This window comes from Megalopta genalis, chromosome 1 (genome assembly GCF_051020955.1).
Source record: "Megalopta genalis isolate 19385.01 chromosome 1, iyMegGena1_principal, whole genome shotgun sequence".
NCBI lineage: Eukaryota > Metazoa > Arthropoda > Insecta > Hymenoptera > Halictidae > Megalopta > Megalopta genalis.
In genome coordinates this window covers 23,823,649-23,843,018 of record NC_135013.1, presented here as the reverse complement: position 1 = coordinate 23,843,018, position 19,370 = coordinate 23,823,649, and the positions used below count along the sequence as shown (strand labels likewise).

General features: G+C 52.8%; 2 protein-coding genes and 1 pseudogene across 6 annotated transcripts; 1 reads left to right on the top strand and 2 right to left on the bottom strand.

Moving 5' to 3' along the window:
* The first annotated feature begins 28 nt into the window (after positions 1-28).
* On the top strand, positions 29-4,102 carry LOC117221482 (juvenile hormone esterase-like; annotated as a pseudogene). The gene is made up of 8 exons (XR_013033834.1): positions 29-391; positions 791-937; positions 1,122-1,278; positions 1,367-1,554; positions 1,817-2,025; positions 2,148-2,310; positions 3,394-3,532; positions 3,623-4,102. The product of XR_013033834.1 is annotated as a juvenile hormone esterase-like (transcript).
* LOC117221484 (juvenile hormone esterase) lies at positions 3,990-6,790 on the bottom strand. The gene is made up of 8 exons (XM_076518875.1): positions 6,495-6,790; positions 6,240-6,377; positions 5,984-6,137; positions 5,696-5,881; positions 5,395-5,594; positions 5,000-5,162; positions 4,620-4,922; positions 3,990-4,548 (listed from the first exon to the last, which is right to left on the bottom strand). The coding sequence occupies exons 1-8, from the start codon at positions 6,699-6,701 to the stop codon at positions 4,316-4,318; spliced, it is 1,584 nt and encodes a 527-aa protein (XP_076374990.1). The 5' UTR covers positions 6,702-6,790; the 3' UTR covers positions 3,990-4,315.
* Positions 6,791-8,191: 1,401 nt separating this feature from the next.
* Positions 8,192-12,919, bottom strand: LOC117221511 (acetylcholinesterase). Of its 4 annotated transcripts, none has more exons than XR_004490517.2 (10): positions 12,320-12,917; positions 11,916-12,122; positions 11,674-11,827; positions 11,337-11,522; positions 11,057-11,256; positions 10,747-10,912; positions 10,305-10,607; positions 10,023-10,155; positions 9,610-9,907; positions 8,192-9,112 (listed from the first exon to the last, which is right to left on the bottom strand). XR_004490517.2 is itself a non-coding variant. In XM_033472538.2 (9 exons), the coding sequence occupies exons 1-9, from the start codon at positions 12,527-12,529 to the stop codon at positions 9,670-9,672; spliced, it is 1,797 nt and encodes a 598-aa protein (XP_033328429.2). In that variant the 5' UTR covers positions 12,530-12,917; the 3' UTR covers positions 9,571-9,669. The 4 variants fall into 4 exon arrangements, 2 of the variants coding, with proteins under 2 accessions (XP_033328429.2, XP_033328430.2); XR_004490518.2 differs by having other exon boundaries at positions 8,192-9,109; XM_033472538.2 differs by lacking the exon at positions 8,192-9,112 and having other exon boundaries at positions 9,571-9,907.
* Positions 12,920-19,370: the final 6,451 nt, after the last annotated feature.

The window sequence follows — 19,370 nt, the reverse complement described above, 5'->3', positions numbered from 1 at the left end:
GCAAAAAGTTAACGGGTGTCGCGTCGGGTCGACGCGACAGCGGGGAAAGGTACCGCCATGGGGAATCGGCGCGAAAACCGTCGCGGACGACCGCCGGTCCGGTCCAGTCTGCCCGGAGCACCGGATGCGGGTAGCGGATACGACGCGTCGCTGACAAAATAGGCGGTGTCGAACGATGAAGGTTGTACCCGCGTTCTTGTTCGTTCTACCGACGACGCGAGTTCGCTGTTACGGACACGGTGGAACGGCCGTTGTTCGAACGGCCGTCGTTCGAACGGCGTCCGGACCGGTGCGAGGCTACGTTGAGCAAACGCAGTTCAGGAATCTCGACTATTCCATCTTCAAGGGAATCCCTTTCGCCGAACCGCCGCTTGGAAATCTCCGTTTCAGGGTAAGGTCGAACAACGAGTTCCGATTTCTCCGATTACGGATTTCGTTACGATTTTCATCGGCACGCTGTTCCGCCGTTCCGATTTTTCTTTTTTTACCGTATACGTCGCCCGCGGATCTTCGCGCTTCTTTATCGATGAATTCTATCGCGTCCGAAACTTTCTAGTCGATGCGAGAAATCTTCTTCCTCTCCTTCTGCTTTTTCTTCTTCTTCTTTGTTTTTTTTTGGGGGGGGGGAATATTTCGAAAGCGGTCGAAGAAAATGAGAATTTCGTTAGAAAACGATTCGGGATTCGAACGAACGTTCGAGCTCCTCGATTCGTCGGCGGCTCGTCGGTCGACCGGCCTCGAGCCAGCGAGCCGTGGAATCGTGGGAATTGATTTTCTATCGACGCGACAGGCTCCGGTACCGATCGCGCCGTGGACCGAAGTGCCCGACGCTACCGAGGAGGGTCCGATTTGTCCGCAAATCGACAAGTTGATCCGAAGGGCTCTCGCGCCCACGGGGGACGAAGATTGCTCGCGCCTGAACGTCTACTCTCCAGCGGTAAGAATCTCTGCAACCGTTCGTAACCGATTCGCGAACGTACGATACCGAAAACTTTTTTTACCGACGTTCGACGATTTTTCGCCGACTTTGGTCTTTTGAAATCTGACGAACGCGCGTATCCGCGGCAAGAGTCGGTCGTTCCGAGTTATCGATCTCGTCGTTCTCTCGTCGATTTCGGCAGCTGAACTTTGAATCGAAGACGAAATATCCCACCATGGTGTTCGTTTACGGGGGCGCGTACGTCGACGGATACAAAGACCAGGTGCTCTACGGACCGGATCTTTTCATCGAAGAAGGCGCGATCGTGGTCACCTTCAATTACCGTCTCGGCGTTCTAGGTACGCGTGCTCGGCTCGTTAGGAACTATTCGTCGTCGTCGAAAGCAGCTCGCGGATCTCCTATTTTCCTCTCTTCTCCGTTTTGTAGGTTTTCCGAGCCTGGGAATACCGGAAGCGTTGGGAAACGCGGCAATGAAGGACCAAGTCTTGGCGTTGAAATGGGTGCAGCGGAATATCGAGAAATTCGGCGGCGATCCGAGGAACGTGACGCTGTTCGGCGAAAGCGCCGGGGATCCTCTTCGGTCATACTGCACGAACTGTCCCGTCGGTCGGAAGGTGATCGAATCCTGAATACGACGGAGCCTCGATCGTCCGATCCGCGCTCGACGATCGAGGCTCCGGATCGATTCGACGACGATGTTCCGCTTCGTTCCCGGGCAACGTCGGCCGACGCGCGTTTCGATCTCCGGACATTTTCCTAAATCCTAAAATCGTTGTCCGAGGTTCGTAAAAGCGTCGTCGGCGCTCGCGAACGAGCATCTTTCGGGGGAGCGTTGCGAAACGACGTTGAATCGAATCGTGGTTTCGTCGTCGACAGGCCTCTACCAGAAAAGCATCGGTCAGAGCGGCGCTTCGCTGTTCTACCTCTATCGATCGCCGCGGAAGGCCCTCGTGGCCGCGCGCCTCTTGGCGCGCATCCTCGATTTCGACACGCCCGACAAGAAGAAACTGTTGCGATCTTACTTGAGAGCCAGCGCGTACGATCTCGTCGAGGCGACCAGCGACATGTACCTCTTCCCGAACTATGTAAGACCGTAACCCGCGAACCCGTTGGGCTTCGAGTTTCGATGCCGCCGCTGCCACGATGGCGGCGGTGTGGAATCGTGCTCGGGGAGTCGATCGGTAATTTTGAACGTCGAATGCCGCAGCTGACGAGGCCGTTCCTGCCGACCGTGGAAGACGCGTCCGTAGCCGGCAACGACGCCGTTTTTCTCGACGAGTGCCCCATCTCGTCGATGACGACGGGCCGGATACGCGAGGGACCGAAGATGTTGGGCTTCGTGAGAAACGAAGTATTGGCATTCTTGAATGGCAAGTGTCGCGTCTCGCGCGATGGTACGGTCCATCGTCCGCGCCGATGTATACCGCGCGCGCGCGAACACGCCGGTCCGCGATTTCTCTCACGGGAATTTTTTCTTACACAACTCATCGATCGTTTGAAGATCGCGGTGCCCGATGTTACGGCGCTGGTCTCGTACGCGCGGAGCCTCGCAAGGTTTTTTTTTACGTGTCTCTTGTTCCGAGCGCAGTTCGTCTCGAACGTCAGCTACTCCGCCGAGATCGACCTCACCCAAAGATTCTTCGCTGCGCACAACGGCGATCGTCCCGTCTATTATTACCTAATGACGTACAAAGACTTTCCGCGTCACTTGCTCACTCCGTATCAAGTGTTAGGGCCAAGTGGCCAGGATTTATGGCAGGGGCCATGTGCTTGGGTACCCGGACGGTATGGGTCTGTCCCGGGCCGTTCCCGGGCACATGTGGCACCGTCATAACGTCTCCTGGTCCTTGATTACGGTCCAGTCAATGACGGTTGGGTCTAGCATTGTTCGGGCACGTAGGCCCATCAGCGCGGGAGGTCTCGCAGGAGCAGATTTTGTCACTCTCCCTCCTAACTCCCGGCCCACCGTTTTGGGGCAGTCTCGCTGGATTTGGGATTGCAGTGATTGGACCGTAATTCCTTGCCGCCCACCCTAAGTTAAGAGAAGTAGGGAGGACCGAGGTGATATGAGACATGACTCCGGTCCTCTAGAAGACAGAACATTCTCAGAACAGTCTTAGAGTACAGAGAGACAGAACACTCTTAGACACACAGAACATACAGAGAGTACAGACAGACAGAACATTCCAGACAGATAGACAGAAAGCACAGAAGACAGAACAGAACAGAACTTATAGAGAGATACGCGTAACGGTTAGGTTGCGCGTTACAAATAGTCCCACTACAGTGGGTGGTCCTTCGAGGTAGTCGGCACCAAGTGCAATATTCAGAGGATCTCCGTCATCCATCTGATGAGTCCTCAACATCAAGGGAACGGTAATTATCGCGCGGACGGATTCGAAGCATGTTCCAGTTTCCATGCTCGCCGGATCGTAATCGACGTTGACTTTCAGTTTCCACTCACGGCGACGACATCGCTCTTCCGTTCGTTTCTCGAGAATTCGGGATCGCCGGTTCGACCGATCCGAACGATCGCCTGAGCATCTTCGGACGCCGTTTCGTCCGGTTGTGGGTGAACTATGCGAAGCACGGGTACGTTGAAACGTAATTTTCCTCCGATCGAGGCGTGCCGCGCATCTTTCGCCTCGCGCCTTGCTGAAATCTGTCGTTTTACGTTCGCAGGGATCCTACGCCCGCGTTTGCCAATCCCATCGACGTGGTTTGGGAACCGTCGGGAGCGCTCGGACGACAGCTCGACATCGGCTCGTCGTTCGAAATGAAAAACCGAGCGTTGAGAGACCCCCTTCCCGAGATCTTGTTCTACTTGCTCCTACCGAATGTCTCCGGCTGCCACAAAGTTTCGTACGAAACGTCGTACGATCAACTTTTCCGCAACCGAAGCATCTCTGGAATCGTCAACGGCCGAAACGCTGGTGTAGTCGAGATATCGTCGACCGATTCTGCCAACACGTTCGGGATTCGGGTCTCGGGACTCGGGACTCGGGACTCGGGACTCGGGATGCGCCTTAGACGTCGTACAGGGAAGCGGTTCAATTGCCAGAGCGATATTTATTATTTTGCCGATAAATGTTTTTACGTGTCAAGCGTAATTGTTATTTTCATTTGAAGAGGACACTCAGGAGGCCCGACGCCTTGGTCGTGGACTCGGCGGAGGAAGCCGACAAATCGCAGGCGGTTTCCGAGGGCAATCTCTCCTTCAGACCGTCCTGGTAGGTCGCCGTCAGCACGTCGATCGCGCGCTCTCTCACGACGGCGTCCTCGTTGATCTCCAGTTGCGCACCGGTCGCCGTGCTGTCGGGCCAGATCACGTCGAACGCGTGTCCCTTGGTTTTCACGTTGCGCGGCGTTGGATTTCTACGAGAGAGGAAACGCAGATTTAACCTCGAGACCGAGCGGGCGGACCCGCGCGAGCGCGTCGCGCGGCGTCGCGAAACGTATCGAAAAATAATCTTGCCCGTATTTAGCGAAGTTCGCCCACAAGGTGACCATCTTCTTCCGGAACACGTTCAAGGGATGCTCGGGATCCTTCGGCGCGTTCAGTTTTTCAACGTTGAACAGGTAGCCGATGTCGTCGACGTGAGCGGTTCCTGAAATCGCAAGCGTTACTCGCCGTTCTCCTCGGCTCGCGACGGATCGGATCGAGAAAAATATCGCGTACCGTTCACCGTGTCGCCCAACAACGAGTGCACGCTCCACGGCGTTCGATAAGAGAGCAGGTAATAATAGATGGGAAAACCGCCGTTGTCTTTCGCCATCAGTTTCTGCGTAAGATCGATGGGAGCCGTGAACATGGTGGCGGTTCCCAGATCGACGACGAGTTCCATCAAGGCGTCGGGCGTCATGTCGATCATCATGGCGGTCACGCTCCCCAGCACTTGGTCCACGATTTTGTTGACACCCATCGCGTACCTCAGCAGCGCTGCTATCGACTGCGAATGCTTCCCGTCCTTGCCGACCATGTCTGCGAAACGAAAGAAGAAACGGTAGAAATCGTCGAGTTACGCGCGTTTACGTACGCGAGAACGATCCGGTACTCACAGTTTATGAAGAAGAGGCTCTCGTCCAAGGTGCGACCCATCATGACAGGCACCTTGTTGAACTTTCCGGACTCGAACAAATGTATGGGACACTCGGTCAAGAACGCGCTGCCATCGAGCGAGTTCTTAGGATTCTCGATCGTCGGTCTGAACGGCAAGAAACCCTGAAAGACGTTCGACCAACGGCTGAGCACGATTCGACGCGTCCCGACACACCTTCCTTCGGAGTGTTTCGAACGCCGATCGTTCGAACCGATAAACCTTTCAAAGTTCGCGCGCGTTCGGTAGCGAAAATCGCCGATCGTTCTATAGAATCGCAGCGAAATCGAACGAGTTTGGGATCGAACTTCGACAAGGCTCGAATTCCGATCGAATCGTCGTCGAGACGCGACTCACAACGTCCACTTGCAAGGTCGTCGAGACCATCTCCTTTATGGGAACACCGTGAAGGAACTCGAGCAATCCCTCGTCGCCGACTCCGTTGTAGCCGAGAATGGCGGCGAGATTTCGAGCGTTCACGTACGCCTTGTCGGGCGTGTGGATGCCCCATTGAGTCAGAGGTGTTCCGCTTTGCATGATCACTTGTTTGAAGAGTCCTGAATCGAACGAAAGAGAGAAGCGTGCACGATCAACGGTTCTCGTCGGGAAGCAACCGGGGAAACCGGGGACAAGATTTTCTAGGCATTCGTCGACGTACCCTTGGATTTCTCCGACAGAAGGTGCAATCCGACGGAAGTGCCACCGGCGCTCTCGCCGAAGATGGTGATCCGGTCGGGGTCACCGCCGAAGGCCGCGATATTCTTGTGCACCCACTGCATAGCCAGAACCTGATCCTTCATCGCGGCGTTGCCCCGAGCATCGGGAAGATCCAACGCCAAAAATCCTAAAAATCGTAACCGTCACCGCGCGCGCGCGATCCTACCGAATCATCCCCCATCCCCGTCGAACCAATTTCGAGAAACGTCCAAACAGCTCTCGACCATACCTGGAGCACCGACGCGATAATTGAAGCTCGCGAAGACCACGTCCTCTTCGAGGAAGAAATCGGGCCCGTACAGGGAGAAGTTGCTGTATCCGGCGAAGAACGCTCCTCCGTAGATCCAAAGCATCACCGGTTTCAGTTGCGACGAGTTGCCGATCTGACCGTAACATCGTTTCGATAATTATTCTTACACAGAGTCCTCGCGATTGCCGGTTGCCGGTTGCCGGTTGCCGCGGTTGCGGTTCTCTACGCGTCTTACCTCTCGGGTTGCCACGTTTACGGACAAACAGTCCTCGACCCCTATGTAATAGCCCGAGAAGAAGTCTATCTGCGCGCAGACTAATCCTTGCCGCGTAGCCTCGAAAGTTTTATTCCATGGCTCGATCGGAACCGGAGCCTGAAAATGCGCGAGAACCATGTTCAGCGCCTCGCGAACACCATTTCGATCCTTAACGAGTGGATCGGAAATATATGGAAGATCCTCGCGCGCGGTCCATCGAACGTTGTCTCTTACCTTGAATCTTAGGCTACCGAGCGGTGGTACCGCGTAGGGGATGCCCAAGAAGGCGTTGTAGGTGACGTTGTGCCATGGCGTCCGTTTCACGATACCTCTGACGGGTCCTGTGCTGGTCCGAACCACTTCCGTTCGAGGATACTCTTCTCCGAGACACAGCGCCGCCGACAACGCCGCTACGAGGACAATCTTCGTTACAGGAGCCATCGCGGTTCACCCGGGGACCCGATCCGATAATGCCCGCGATCGGGACACGCCCGGTTTTATACCCTGGGAACGTCGTCGCGAACGTCGTTTCCGTAGCCGTTGCCGTCGCGATCGCGTCGGTTGCACAGCTGGTTCGAACGCCGAGCACGATTGTTTTCCAGCCAGAAAATTGATCGATGCTGTTTGCCGATGGAAAAGCGATATATATTTTTTCGAAAATCGTCGTCATCGGCACGTGGCACTTGGCACGACGACGGCGGACGCTCCGACCGAACGTTCGAATTATCGCGACCGATTATAACGATTCCGACGAAAATCGATCTAGGAGCGACGCTTGTTCCGGACCGCCAGACGGTCGTCGAGCAATTCTTTTTCGAGCATTTCGTTTTTATCGTTTCAACGACGATTTTACGATTATTAAAGTCTTTCGAATACGAACAAAGGAAAAGAAAGAAAGGAAGGAAGAAAAGGAAAAACGTTCGTACGCTAAATAGAACGCGTCGCGATAAAAATATATATGTATTTGTTCCTTGTTCGATTAAACCTGCCCATCTATTATCTATTACATAGAGTCGTTGAAACAGGAGTCGACACGATATCGTCGTATTCGCAAGAAACGATTTGCAACGGTTCGTCTTCGAACGATCCGAAAGCTTCGACGCGGTTTGCCGACAAAATGGCGGACGCGGGCGGCGGTCCATTTCTTTGGCGCGAGAAACCGTCGCCGGACGGGACAGCTTGCTTCCTTGAACGTTTCGTTCGATAAACCGCGCGCGCGCGCGTTCCGTGGACAATATTTTTTATTGCCAGGATCGAAAACGAATCGCTCGAATAATACCGGACGAAAAGATTTCCTGTTTTTTTTTCTCGAACGAAATATCGTTGCGTCGATCTCGCAAGAATATTTATCGTATTCGATGGTTTCGTCGATGCACGCGGCACTGTTATCAAGAATTCGACGTCAACGATAACGATTCGTTTCGCTGCCCATCGCGTTCCCCGTTTCATCGGTTAAATCGTACTTTAGAGTCGGAGGAAATACACGGCCAACGGCGATTCGAAATAATCTCGAGTACCGGCTAGCTACAAACTGTCTACGAGCAAACTGTAATTCCACGTATACGCGCGTACGCGTGCTACACGGTACAGGTGCTATTCTCCTAATTTAATTTTTAACCGTTGCTTTTTCTTTCTATATCGCGAACGAAGAGGCGAAAAGACCGTTCGATACAGTGGTTTCATCGTTAAATTGTTTCCATCGAAGGCGAACCGTCCTCGGAGCTTCCCTATTTTTTAGAAACGTTATCGACGGTGTAGCATCTGTACCTCGAAAAGAAATCCAAGTTTTAACGATGAAAAATATTCGAACTTCCGTCTAAAGATCGTTTAGATCGTTTCCGCTTAATCGAACGACCACTCCGTTTCTTCGGATATCGATGCGTAAATTAAACAACGAAGACGAAGGATTGGAACAGAAAGGAAAGAAAACATTTATTTTGCGACAAACAAATTTATTGAATAACTTTGTAAGGTAGAAATCGAAGGCCAGAAATTGGGCGAAGAAAGCCGACGCACTCGCGGTAACGCTCTTCGGAAACGTATCCGAAGCCGTCGCGCGCGCGCGCGCGCGGCACCTACGCGGCAACGGAAGAAATAATATTTCATCGAATCGATCTCACGATCTCGCGACAATCGATGTTCCGCGTATACGAACTTTTTAATCGCTAGGCTGCGGATCTTCGCGCGAATCGACGGTTTCGCCGACCGAAACGTTTCCCGGGATAAAACTAAAACGAACGAGTTCGCAACTTCGACCGATAAACGTTGTCCGTCGTTGAAGAAATGTTCGGACAACGCGCAAAGATCCGCAGTCTGATAATTATAACCGCGTGCCAGTCGCGATCGCGCTTACGTCGCTCGAATTCGGCGACGTCGGCGATTCTACGCGATTCCGAACGGTTCGTTCCGCCTGTACGAGTCCGACGCGCTTTCTTCGAGGACATCCCTCTTTCCTATTTTCGGAACGGAAGCTTTCGGCAAGCTTTCTCCGGCGTGCAGCAGATTGCTCGCGAGGTCTCCGCCAACGGGCAACGGCGATCCAACGTCCCCTTTCCCCGATGGGGGCCCCGAGACTGCTGGGAGAATCGAAGGCGCTGCTGGGAGAATCGAAGGCGCTGCTGGAAGAGTCGAAGGCGCTGCTGGCGGCAGAGCCGCCGGTGTTCGACCGCCTGGATTCAGAATATCGAGCAGGTATTCCGCCAGTCGACGGAAAATTCTAACTGGCGCGAAATTCCAGAGCCAGCTCTCCGTCGATCGATCGAGTCGGACGTCGGTTGCTCCGCTGCTCGCGGCCGATGCTCGAGGAGCCGGCGCCGAAGCTTCGAGTCCCTGTCGCGTCGCGATGCCGGCTTCTGAAACGAGACGAGTTTCCGCTAGAAAAACCGTCCACGATTTACGCGCTTTCCGACGGATAGCGAGCGGATAATTCGGTACCTCGTCCGATCTCTCTCGTCACCGTGCACCGCGCCGACGACACCAAAACCCCGATCGCCGCGTACAGCAGAAATTTCATCTTCGCTCGCTCGATTTTCGAAACGGAAAGAGTTCCGGGTTCCGCCGGTCGATCGGTTTATATAGCGTCGATCGAGGATGCGCGAACGTGGGTGCCTGGACAGGCCAGGGAAACGCTATCGTCGCGTCGATGCCAGCTGCGGGAGCTACGCGATCCGGACGTAATTTATCGCGTTTCGGCGTTCGATCGACGGGCGCAGCTTTCGCGCAAGATCAACGTCGACCGTAGAATTTTTGCAGGGGGGCGAGTTTCGCGAAGCGAATCGAACGTGGTCCGCGCGAAGCACGAGCCTGTACGTATAGCGTATTCTTTTATTCCAGGTACCGTTCTACATACACGAGACGAACAGATTTTCGGTGGCATTCTTTGGCAGGGCTCGAAGCGGAGAATAATGCGTCAAAGCTGCAATTTGAAGATGCCGAGAGGAATCAGCGACAAATCGATGCACGCCGATTGAAACGGAAGACGAGCGAACAAAGCTTCCTCGTAAGTCTGAGCGACGTAGTCGACCAGACGCGGTCGCATCACCGATTCCTCTTTGATATCCAATTGCATCCCCGATTCTGTGCTGTCCGTCCAAATCACGTCGAACTCTTCGCCGGACCGACGGCTCGAAACCTTCGGCGTAGGATCTCTGAGAGAAGCAACAAGAATTTCGTGCCGTTTCAGTTCCAGCGTATTCCATTGGAATTGGAATTGGAATTGGAATTGAAATTGAAATTGAAATTGAAATTGGAATTCGACGTTACCCTTGCTTGGCGAAGTTCGTCCACAGCCTCACCATTTTTCTTCGGAAGATATTGAACGGATGTTTCGGGTCCGTCGGCGCGTTCAACGATGCCACGTTGAACAAGTCTCCGATGTCGTCGACGTGACTGGTCCCTGAAACCGCGAATCGCTCTAAAACGTTCTAGAAGATCGCGGAACTTTGCGCGGGTTCGAACGTTCCCAGGTTATCTCGTAAAAGCCGGATCGAGGAGGAAACTCGATTCGCCGAACGCGCGGGTGGGTGGTATGCGTCGACCTCTTACCTTTCACGGTTTGACCCACCAGCGAGTGAACGCTGTACGTGGACGTGTACGAGAGCCGGTAATAATAAATCGGATAACCCGAGTTCCATCTCGAGACGATTCTCTGAGTCAAGTCGATGGGTGCCGTGAAGAAGACGTCGGTTAACATAGTCAAAATCTGCTCGAGAAACTCGGGCGACGTCTGATCCAAGTTGAACGCCATCGCGTCGGAGATTCGATCGGTCAAGATCTCGTCGATGTTCGTGACTTGTCCGAGCCATTTCGACATCGTCTTGGCACGGTCCGACGGGCTGCCGACGTAGTCTGTCGATCGTGAAAATTCAGGGATCCGTTCGCGCTTGCCAACGTTTTTACAGCTGGAGGGAGGGAGGAATCTTGGGAGACGAATGAAAGAAAGAACGCCGATCGGCGACGAGGAAATAGTTTCGGGAACGGCGCTCACCGTCTAAGAAGAACAACGCTTCGTCGTGAGTGCGTCCCATCATCATGGGGTGCTGGGTAAAGTTGCCGGTCAGGTATTTCCTGATGGGGCATTCGGTCATGAACGCGCTGTCGTCGGTCGCAACCGCGGGATCCTCGATCGTCGGTCGGAACGGCAGCAGGTCGTTCTGAAAACGGTGAAAAATCGCAGGTTTCGTTTCTCTCGTCCCACGAATTTCTAGCGGAACGAACGAACGAACGCGAACCGATCGATTTCGTCGGATACGCGCGCGTAGGGTAAGAGCCGGTAGTCGGGAAACGTTCGACATTACCAGATTAAGTTTCATCGCCTGGTTGACCAGAGCGTCCGCGGGAACGTCGCGCAGGAGCTCCAGCAAACCGGACTTCGTGATCTCCGCTTTGCCCAGAAGCTGCGCGAGCTCGGCGGCGCTGCGGTAAGCCTCCGCGGGAGTATGGTACGCCCACTGGCACAAAGGCGTTCCGCTCATGCCGATCGATCGATGGAACAGCCCTGATTCGAAACAGACGCGTCGACGCGTTATCATTCGATTCCGATCCGGAGAAGCCGTCTTCCCCGAGACCGCGCGTTACCTATAGATCTCTCCGACAAAATGTGAAATCCTACGGAAGCGGCGCCCGCGCTTTCCCCGAAAATCGTCACTTCCCTCGGATTCCCACCGAAAGCCGCGATATTCTTCTGCACCCATTGCAGAACCAGATGCTGATCCTTCAGACCCGCGTTGCCCAAAGCGTCCGGATGGTCCAACGAGAGAAATCCTGCGAACGCGTCGAATTATCAGCCGATCGCCGAGAACGGTTCGACGGAGAGCCGCCTTCGATCGAGCCGCGTACGTTCTTTCAAAGTTTTTTTTTTCAGCAACGAGCGAAACAGATTTCTCCTCAAATAATGTACGATCGAACGACGTACCCAGCGCGCCGATGCGATAATTAAAGCTGACGAAGACGACGTCCTCTTCGAGGAAGAAATCGGGCCCGTAGAAGCTCGCGTTGCTGTAGCCGGCCAGGTACGCTCCCCCGTAGATCCACACCATCACGGGTCTCGGTCCCGTTCCGTTTCGAAACTTTGTAACACACGATTTTTACGAATATTTCGATCCTCGCGACGCGCGATACGTTCGCGAATACTCGAAACCGAAGCTACGAACAGACCTTTCGACGTCGGCGTAGATTCCTCGAGGACTCGAATATCGATGCTGCGGCGCGTCGACGAACCTTCGCGTGTCGAGTGAACACGTTCAGGTACAGACAGTCCTCGTTGCCCGTGTACCGAGCCGTGAAGAAATCTATCTGCGGGCAGGCGTTGCCTTCTTCGACGGCGTCCAGCACCTCGTTCCACGGGCTGATCGGAACCGGAGGCTGATCGGCACGGACAGGCATGCGAGACAAACGTTCCACGTAACCCGTTCAAAGTCTTTCGTTTCGTATCGCGAACGCGATCTCTCCGCGCGCTTCCAATTCGAATTTCTTTCTCGCTTTTCGCGAGAAATTGAAATCGCGTCGAATTTTTCTCTTCTCGCGGAACGCGTTAATTTCGTTAGGGATTCGAACGTTACCTTGAATCTGAGATTCGCCAGGGGAGGTTCGGCGTACGGAATCCCCAGAAAGGCCGAGTACTCCACGGAATTCCATACCGTTTCCTTGATTACTCCTCGCACCGGCCCGCTCGCGGTACGAACCACGTCCGTTCGAGGAAGATCTTCGGCCAGACACCGCCTCGACGACGCCAACAATAAAATAGCTATTCGTATTCGATGCTCCAGCATGATCGCGACGCGACGCGACGGGATTAAAAGATTGCCGAAACGTACCGCTTATATACCGAGAACGCTGATCGAAATGTTTTGGTATCGTTCGTTACGCGCGGACGACTGTTGATCGTGCTGTCACGTTCCACGTTTCGCGTTTCACGTTGCGCGATCGGTCGATAGCGTTCATCGGGCGAAGCGAAAAATTTTGGCGATACGAGCGTCGCGCGATAGGAGAATTCCAGACGCCGACCTGTATGGAATTCCGCGAGGAACGGTCTAAATCGGAATAACGTTTTATAATATATACGATATAACATTTTACGATGAACATTTTACGAACTTATTATGGACGAACCGTGCCAACGACGCGCTGGGTTCAGAAACTCGTCTCGCGCGATGCATAGATGCCCCCCCCCCCCCGCACCCGACCAACTCGTCGATGGAAGAATAAAATTGTACGTCGTCTCTTACGAACCACGTAATCGCTGATACAGGAACTTTCAACGGTCGCTGTCGACGATTGGCAGACCGCGGATTTTCGCGGATATTCTCGTTCGCGAATCGAGGACGCGTCTTTTCCTTCCGCCGGAAGGTTTTGGCGAGAAAGAACGCTCGGACAACGCTGGTCGAAGGACGAACGAACGACGAGGGAAAGAGGACCGTGTAAAATCAATTAGACGGGTGTTCTCGGATAAACGGGTTCGTTTTATTTATCTACGAAAGATTTGCAGAATTTTCAGAAAACTAAGCGACGCGATCGTTCTACGGATCGTCGATAGAAATATCGTGGACGAGGAAGACGGTCGTGTCTCGTCAAATTATGTCCATGCCGGTTACAGCGCCTTCGATGTTTCCTACCAGCATGTTGAACAGGTCGTAGAAGATGTTTCTCTTCTCGAGGCGGTGTCCTTCCCGGATCGATCTCTTTCCCAGGTCGTCCAAGACCTTGCTCCCCATTAGTTTCCCACCGACGGCCATGTCGCTGAGATAACCCATCGGGACATCGTGGAAGAATTGGCTGATCATATCCCAGATGCCCCTCTTCGCGAGGTGCGAGCGGCTCGCGACTCCTGCCGGATCGCTCGCGGCGTCTCTCCTTGCCGCGCGAACGACGCCGGAATCGGGGTCGACGGGAACCAGCAATTTCAGAGGATGCGGGAGCGGGTTGCTCTCCACCGATGCTATCGAGACAGCTATCGCGACCAGCAACAAGAACTTCATCTTCGTTGTCGTTGTCGTTGCTTCGTTGCTTTCCAGAATGGAACGTGCTTCGATCGATCGGCTGCCGGCTTATATGTATGCCGCTCGAAGGTCGATTCAAGGTTGCGCACCGTGTCGCGATGCTAAATAGTAAATAGCTGTCGAGCGGAAGAATTACGTTTCGGATGTTTACCCTCGTTGAGCGATTTATGAAGCGCGCGAGCACCACCTGTATCGAGGCGGTTCGGTTTGTTCGAAGTTTCGAAGCCACGTGGATGATGGATAGGGTGCGGAGCGCGAGATCGTCAAGGTCGGTGGAACGGTTCGCGTCGACGCGCGCGGGCACCGTTCGCCGGGTCTGGCCTTTTTCCAGCCAGAAATCGAACACCTGGAGCGGCAACGCGATTATTTCTAGAGGATTCGCTTCGAAATCGAGAACGGATTTCTGAGAGAACTTCTATAGTTTCTGTCGTGGGACGAGGGAAATGGGTAAACGTCCAAAGGATACGGAGGACTCGTCTCGAGTTCTCCTCGAAGACGAGTACGTTGTTTCCGAAGGATTTACGCGCTTTCGAAGCAAGGACATCCTTTCCGAGAGTTCTGCATCGAGAACGAGGAAATCGACGTCGAAAGGACGTCGCGTCGCGTCGTTCGCGTCGCACCCTCTTCCGAGAAACGCGCTTCCTTCGTCCGAGTAGTAAACACTAGAACCGGATCCGTTCGCTTCGGCACAGTTTCGGCGATCGGGATATCGCGGATTCTCGTTCTTTCCTCGCGACGATCGGTCGCGTCGATCCTTCCAGCGACTTTTCTCGCTTTCCTCGTTCGCGATCTCTCTCGACACCATCCCTCGATCTCCGTCATTGCGAAACTCGCAGAAATTCGTAACGTTGGACACTGATCGAGTTAAAACTAATTTCCGCCAACGGTGCCGGGCTAATAAGTTTAGTTGTACGATGCGACGCGGCGAAGAATCGCTGACGCGACTCGTCGTCGGCGACGTAACGCAGAGTTCCGAATGTAATATTCTGCACGCGGTTATACGAAACGAGCACCGTCCGAGAAGAACGGGTAAAATATTGCTCGCGTTCGAAATAAGAGAAACGGAAAGAAGGACGAGCGAAACGGCGAGATAAAAATTCGGTCGAAGAGAAGGCTGCTCGAACAATCCTGAGCAATCTCGAATTTCTGGCGATTCGTGGTAATCGGCAGCCGCGCGTCCGGAAATGCGCTGGCGAAACGGACGCTTCGCGTCGGTCGGCCGCTCGAAAGTCGAAAGATCCGACTAGCCTTTGTTCGGCGTCGACCGGGTCGCGGCCGGAATCGCGACTGGAATCGCGACCGGGATCGCGGCCGCGGCCACGGCCGGCACCCTAAATCCGACACGTACAGGCTTTTATAGTCTGTCGGCGGCAAAGGGTGTCGAAGCTGTTACTTTACCACGCAAGAGTGAATACGTGACCGGCTGTATAGGTTCTCCGAACGTTGCTGAAAGTGCAACGAGCCGCGCCGCGACCGCGCGAGCCGTTAGATGTTAGATAACGGCCGTGCCACGCCGTCGAAACCGTTCCCTCTGTTGCGTCCCGTCCTCCGACCGTGTCGTAACCTCGCGATGTCTCGCGTAGAGACGAGCAACGATGCAACGATGCAACGAGAACGGCCAACAAACGCGAGAGAATCTCTGGATCCGTCGCGTCGCGAGCGCGTTCGAGAGAGTCGGTCTACTCTCTGTTTGCTCGTTATCTTTTTTCTTTCACCATTCGACCGTCAGTTGTTCCGGCACGTAAATTTATGCAGGCGCAGGCAATAACGCGACCGATTTTTCTTTCGAAACGGGACCGAAGCGGTTTCAGCGTCTTCGCGATCTTCGATCGACGAATTTAGGTTGCATCACCGTCCAACGTCGAATCTGTTACCGAACCCGGGCACGGAGCATTCGCTTTCGCTTTTAGCGATCCCGCGAAATAGAATTTTCCGTAGGCGCGCGATTTTTTAGCTGCGAGATATTTTTCGAGCGATTTCGACCTTCGACGTTATCGTAGAATATACGTGTACGCGTATAAATCGTTCTCCTGGCACAGCGTCGCCGGATCGATGGGAAATCTCGATCCGCGCGAACGGGCGACGGGTTTCGTGGCTCGCGCGGTCCGTCGCGTCGTTTGTCGTTAGTCGTTGGAAGAATTCGCTGTCGTCGGAAGAATTCAAAATCGATTAGAAACCGGTTGCGACAAGCTTATGCAACCGTTCGCAGACTTTCAACCGGCGCGTCGCGTTAATAGCCTTACGAGCGTGCCATTTTCGCGCCATCGATACCCGCGTCGTTTTCGCTTCTGACTTTCTTTCGCGATCGCATCGCGCATCTCGCGTCTCGCCTAAACGATCTTCGATTAACACGTGTACGTACACGTATGAAAGTTTACGTTCCCAAAGATAGAAAAATAGCGAAGCGATGCTACGAATAATATAAACGCGATTTAGCTGGAAACGATCGATTCGAGAGAGCTTCGAGAACGATGTTCGATGATATCGTATAAATTATTGTGATTTTTGAAACGGTTGTTCCGCGGTGGAACGGTTCGACGAATGAAACGGACGACGCCACGCGGCGGTACTCGCGTTTATCGGGATTCGCCCAACGGACAGCTTATCGTTGACACCATGCGACGATTCGTTAGATTCAAGGGTTTAAGCAGCGGCGCTCGTTGCAACCGATAATTATCGGTGAAACGCGCGCCACGGTCGTCGCTCGCGCGTTGTTTCATCTTGTTGCTGTTGCGTGCCGCGCAAATGGAAGCAAATGGACCGCGGCAGTTTGAAACGGTTGAAAAGTGGAAAATAGGGAAGATGCGGAAGAAGGAACGATGTTCCGATCGTTGGAACAGAAATTAAAACGCTTTCCATGTTCCGAACGATGCGAGGGAAAATAAAAGAATCGGGCTTTCTATATTCGTTTGCGTAACGAAACGTTCTTTAGGATCGACCAGGCCGAAAGAGCGCTACCATCGCGGAAATAATAAGCGACAACGGACAAAGATAAGCAAAAATTGTAACGGATACGATAACGAAACATTTTCCGCGATGCGAACAATTGCGACGAGAACGAAGCGTTCTTGTTTATTAAAATTTCACCGACCCGAAAGAAACATAAAAATCGAAGGAAACCGATAGAGGTGTCCAGTCAACGGAGCGAAAGAGAGAGAGAGAGAGAGAGAGAGAGAGAGAGAGAGAGAACAAATAACACTGATATGGTTAATACGTCTTTTTCTACGTGTCTATTTATTATGAAAATATAATACAAAACATCCTATGTTGTATTACATAGATAACAATGCTCAATTAACGTTTTTTTCCTCATTCCCTTTTCGTCATGTAACGTTACCATCCAACACTATGTGAAGCATTTATCAGGATAGGTAAAGTCGTGTTTCGCTTATTACCACGTTCGTTCGCGTTTTTTACTTTATCGTTCCGTGTTTTCTTTTATCATCGTTTCGTTCGTTCGTTCGTTCGTTCGTTCGTTCGTTCGTTCTTCTTTCTTCGCCTTCTTCTTTCTTCGTCGTCTTCTTCATCCTCTTCGTCGTCGTTTCGCTTGTTTACGTTGTTTCTTTATCTTTTTTGTTTTCTTCTTTCGTAATTACGTTTTTTTTTTCGTCGCTCGTGTTTCTTTTTTTTGTTGGTTTTCATTTGGTTTTGAAACCTCGTCCGAAGGAAAGGCCCGATATACAGAGAAGATTACAATAGACGAGACGTTTATAGAGCAGAATTACGAACCGAAAGGAGAAAAGAGGAGAAAAAGGATTTTCCGTTTTAGTGTTCTTTCGTGTGTTTCAGTGTTTTCCGAATCTCTTCAGAGAAGATCGTCCGATCGAGCGGAACAGGAACTGCAGGGAATGTGAAAATGTGGGGGTGGGGGGGGGGGTGGGGAGGGTGTTGTCGGTTTCTGGTTGTTGGCTGCTGGTTTCTGGTTTCTGGTTTCTGGTTGTTGCTTGTTGGTTTCTGGTTTCTGGTTTTTGGTTTCTGGTTGCTGGAAAGGGAGTAGGCGAGGATTCGAGGAAGGGGACGTTGAAAAGGGCTGGAGGGGGTGTTGGCGGCGGAGAAAAAGGGCGTTACCGTATCGCTCGTTTCCTTCCCCGAGCTCTCTTTCTCTCGAGGATGCAAGGTTACAAGGATAGGAGGAGACGCGGAGATCCGGAGACGAAGAGACAAGGACGCGAGGATATCGGGGATGTCGAGGTTTTCGGTCTGGGATTCGATTTCTCTCGGATTCTCGGGAATAGATTGGGTTTAGGCGTGGAAAAATTTGGTTCGATGAGGTTGTTCGAGGGCTGGAGAAGGGCTGGAGGGACGTGGTTTTCTTTCTTGTTTCGCGCGTTTCGATGCACAATTGGAGTTTTGTATTAGCGCTAGTTTACAAATAATACAAATGTATGTAAATATTCGTTATAATAATAGGTTCCCTCTTAGCGAGAAAGAAGCTTAAAGCTAAATTCATCTAGCGTTCCACTATCGCGTTTTACGTTTTTTTACTTGTTTACTTTTACTTGGTATTTTACTTTATTTTATGCGTTTTTTTATTTTTCGTTATTCGTTTCACACCATGCTAATACTACGTGTTCCAGGTGGTACCCGTGAACAGCCGTGTCGTGGTCGGTCGAACGCGTCGACGCGACGACGCGTCGACGCGTCGACGTGTTTCGGAATTCGGAACTCGGAACTCGGAACCCGACTTGAGAGAAACAGGGCGAGAAGCGCGAGGGGTGCGGGGTGGAGGACGATCGAGGAAAATCGAGGCCGAGGCTCTCGACGAAAGATCGACGAACGCTCGATGCGAGGCTCGGGTCGACCGACCGCGGAGGATTCGGAGATTTGTACGCGTCGGAGTCGGAAGCCGACGGAGCCGACAGGAAAAAACTAACGACGTTTCGATCGACCGAACTTCGATGGAAATTACGCGATCGACGGACTTTCCCCTCTACGGCGTCTTCGTCCGCGACGTTCTCGAAGCGGTCTCGACGGCGTTACTTCGAAACTTTGTCTCCGGTTATCGGTCGAGACCCCGATTCGATCGTTTCATCGAGTCGAATATGCTATATAAAATACAAATTTCTATCTATTCTTCCATTAAAAATACTTTGAATCTTTTCGCCGTCTCGAATTTCATCGACAGAAATCTGTTGCCGAGAGAAAAACGGCTAGAGAGTCTGTCGCGAGAACAAAAGCGGATCAGCGATCAAATAAGAAAGAGAGAAGGACAGATCGAAAGGATTCGACGAATCCGAAGAGGATTCGCGAGGCGGTCGGTCGACCCGGCTCGGCTCGGTTCGAGCTTCCGAGCGGAGAAACGACGATCGATGGCGAACAAGTTGGCGAGAAGTTGGCGAGAAGTTGGCGAGAAGATCGGACCCGGATCGGGAGAACGAATAGAGCGGAGAACGTAGGTTCGTAAATAGGTTTGCCACTAGAAAAAGTTGAGAAGGCGAGAAGGACGAGGCGGAGGAGAAGGAGGAGGAGGAGGAGGTGGCGGCGTCACCAAGCCCGCGAAGGAAGATGAACAGGTTTCCGAACGCCTGTTGCTCTCCACTCAACAATGTATTGTCAATCGTTTCGTTCTTGAACAGATATAGCGAGCTTAGCTGTCACAGGCACCGAGTGAAAT

Bases quoted from the DNA above. Each gene is read 5' to 3' on its own strand.
- LOC117221484 (XM_076518875.1), bottom strand. From the start codon at position 6,701: ATGGCTCCTGTAACGAAGATTGTCCTCGTAGCGGCGTTGTCGGCGGCG. The intron at 6,378-6,494 runs GTAAGAGACAAC...GCGCATTTTCAG, and splicing joins TCGGTAGCCTAAGATTCAAG to GCTCCGGTTCCGATCGAGCC. The intron at 5,163-5,394 runs GTGAGTCGCGTC...AACGTCTTTCAG, and splicing joins CGACCTTGCAAGTGGACGTT to GGTTTCTTGCCGTTCAGACC.
- LOC117221511 (XM_033472538.2), bottom strand. From the start codon at position 12,529: ATGCTGGAGCATCGAATACGAATAGCTATTTTATTGTTGGCGTCGTCG. The intron at 10,156-10,304 runs GTAAGAGGTCGA...TCGCGGTTTCAG, and splicing joins GGTGGGTCAAACCGTGAAAG to GGACCAGTCACGTCGACGAC. The intron at 9,908-10,022 runs GTAACGTCGAAT...TGCTTCTCTCAG, and splicing joins ACGAACTTCGCCAAGCAAGG to AGATCCTACGCCGAAGGTTT.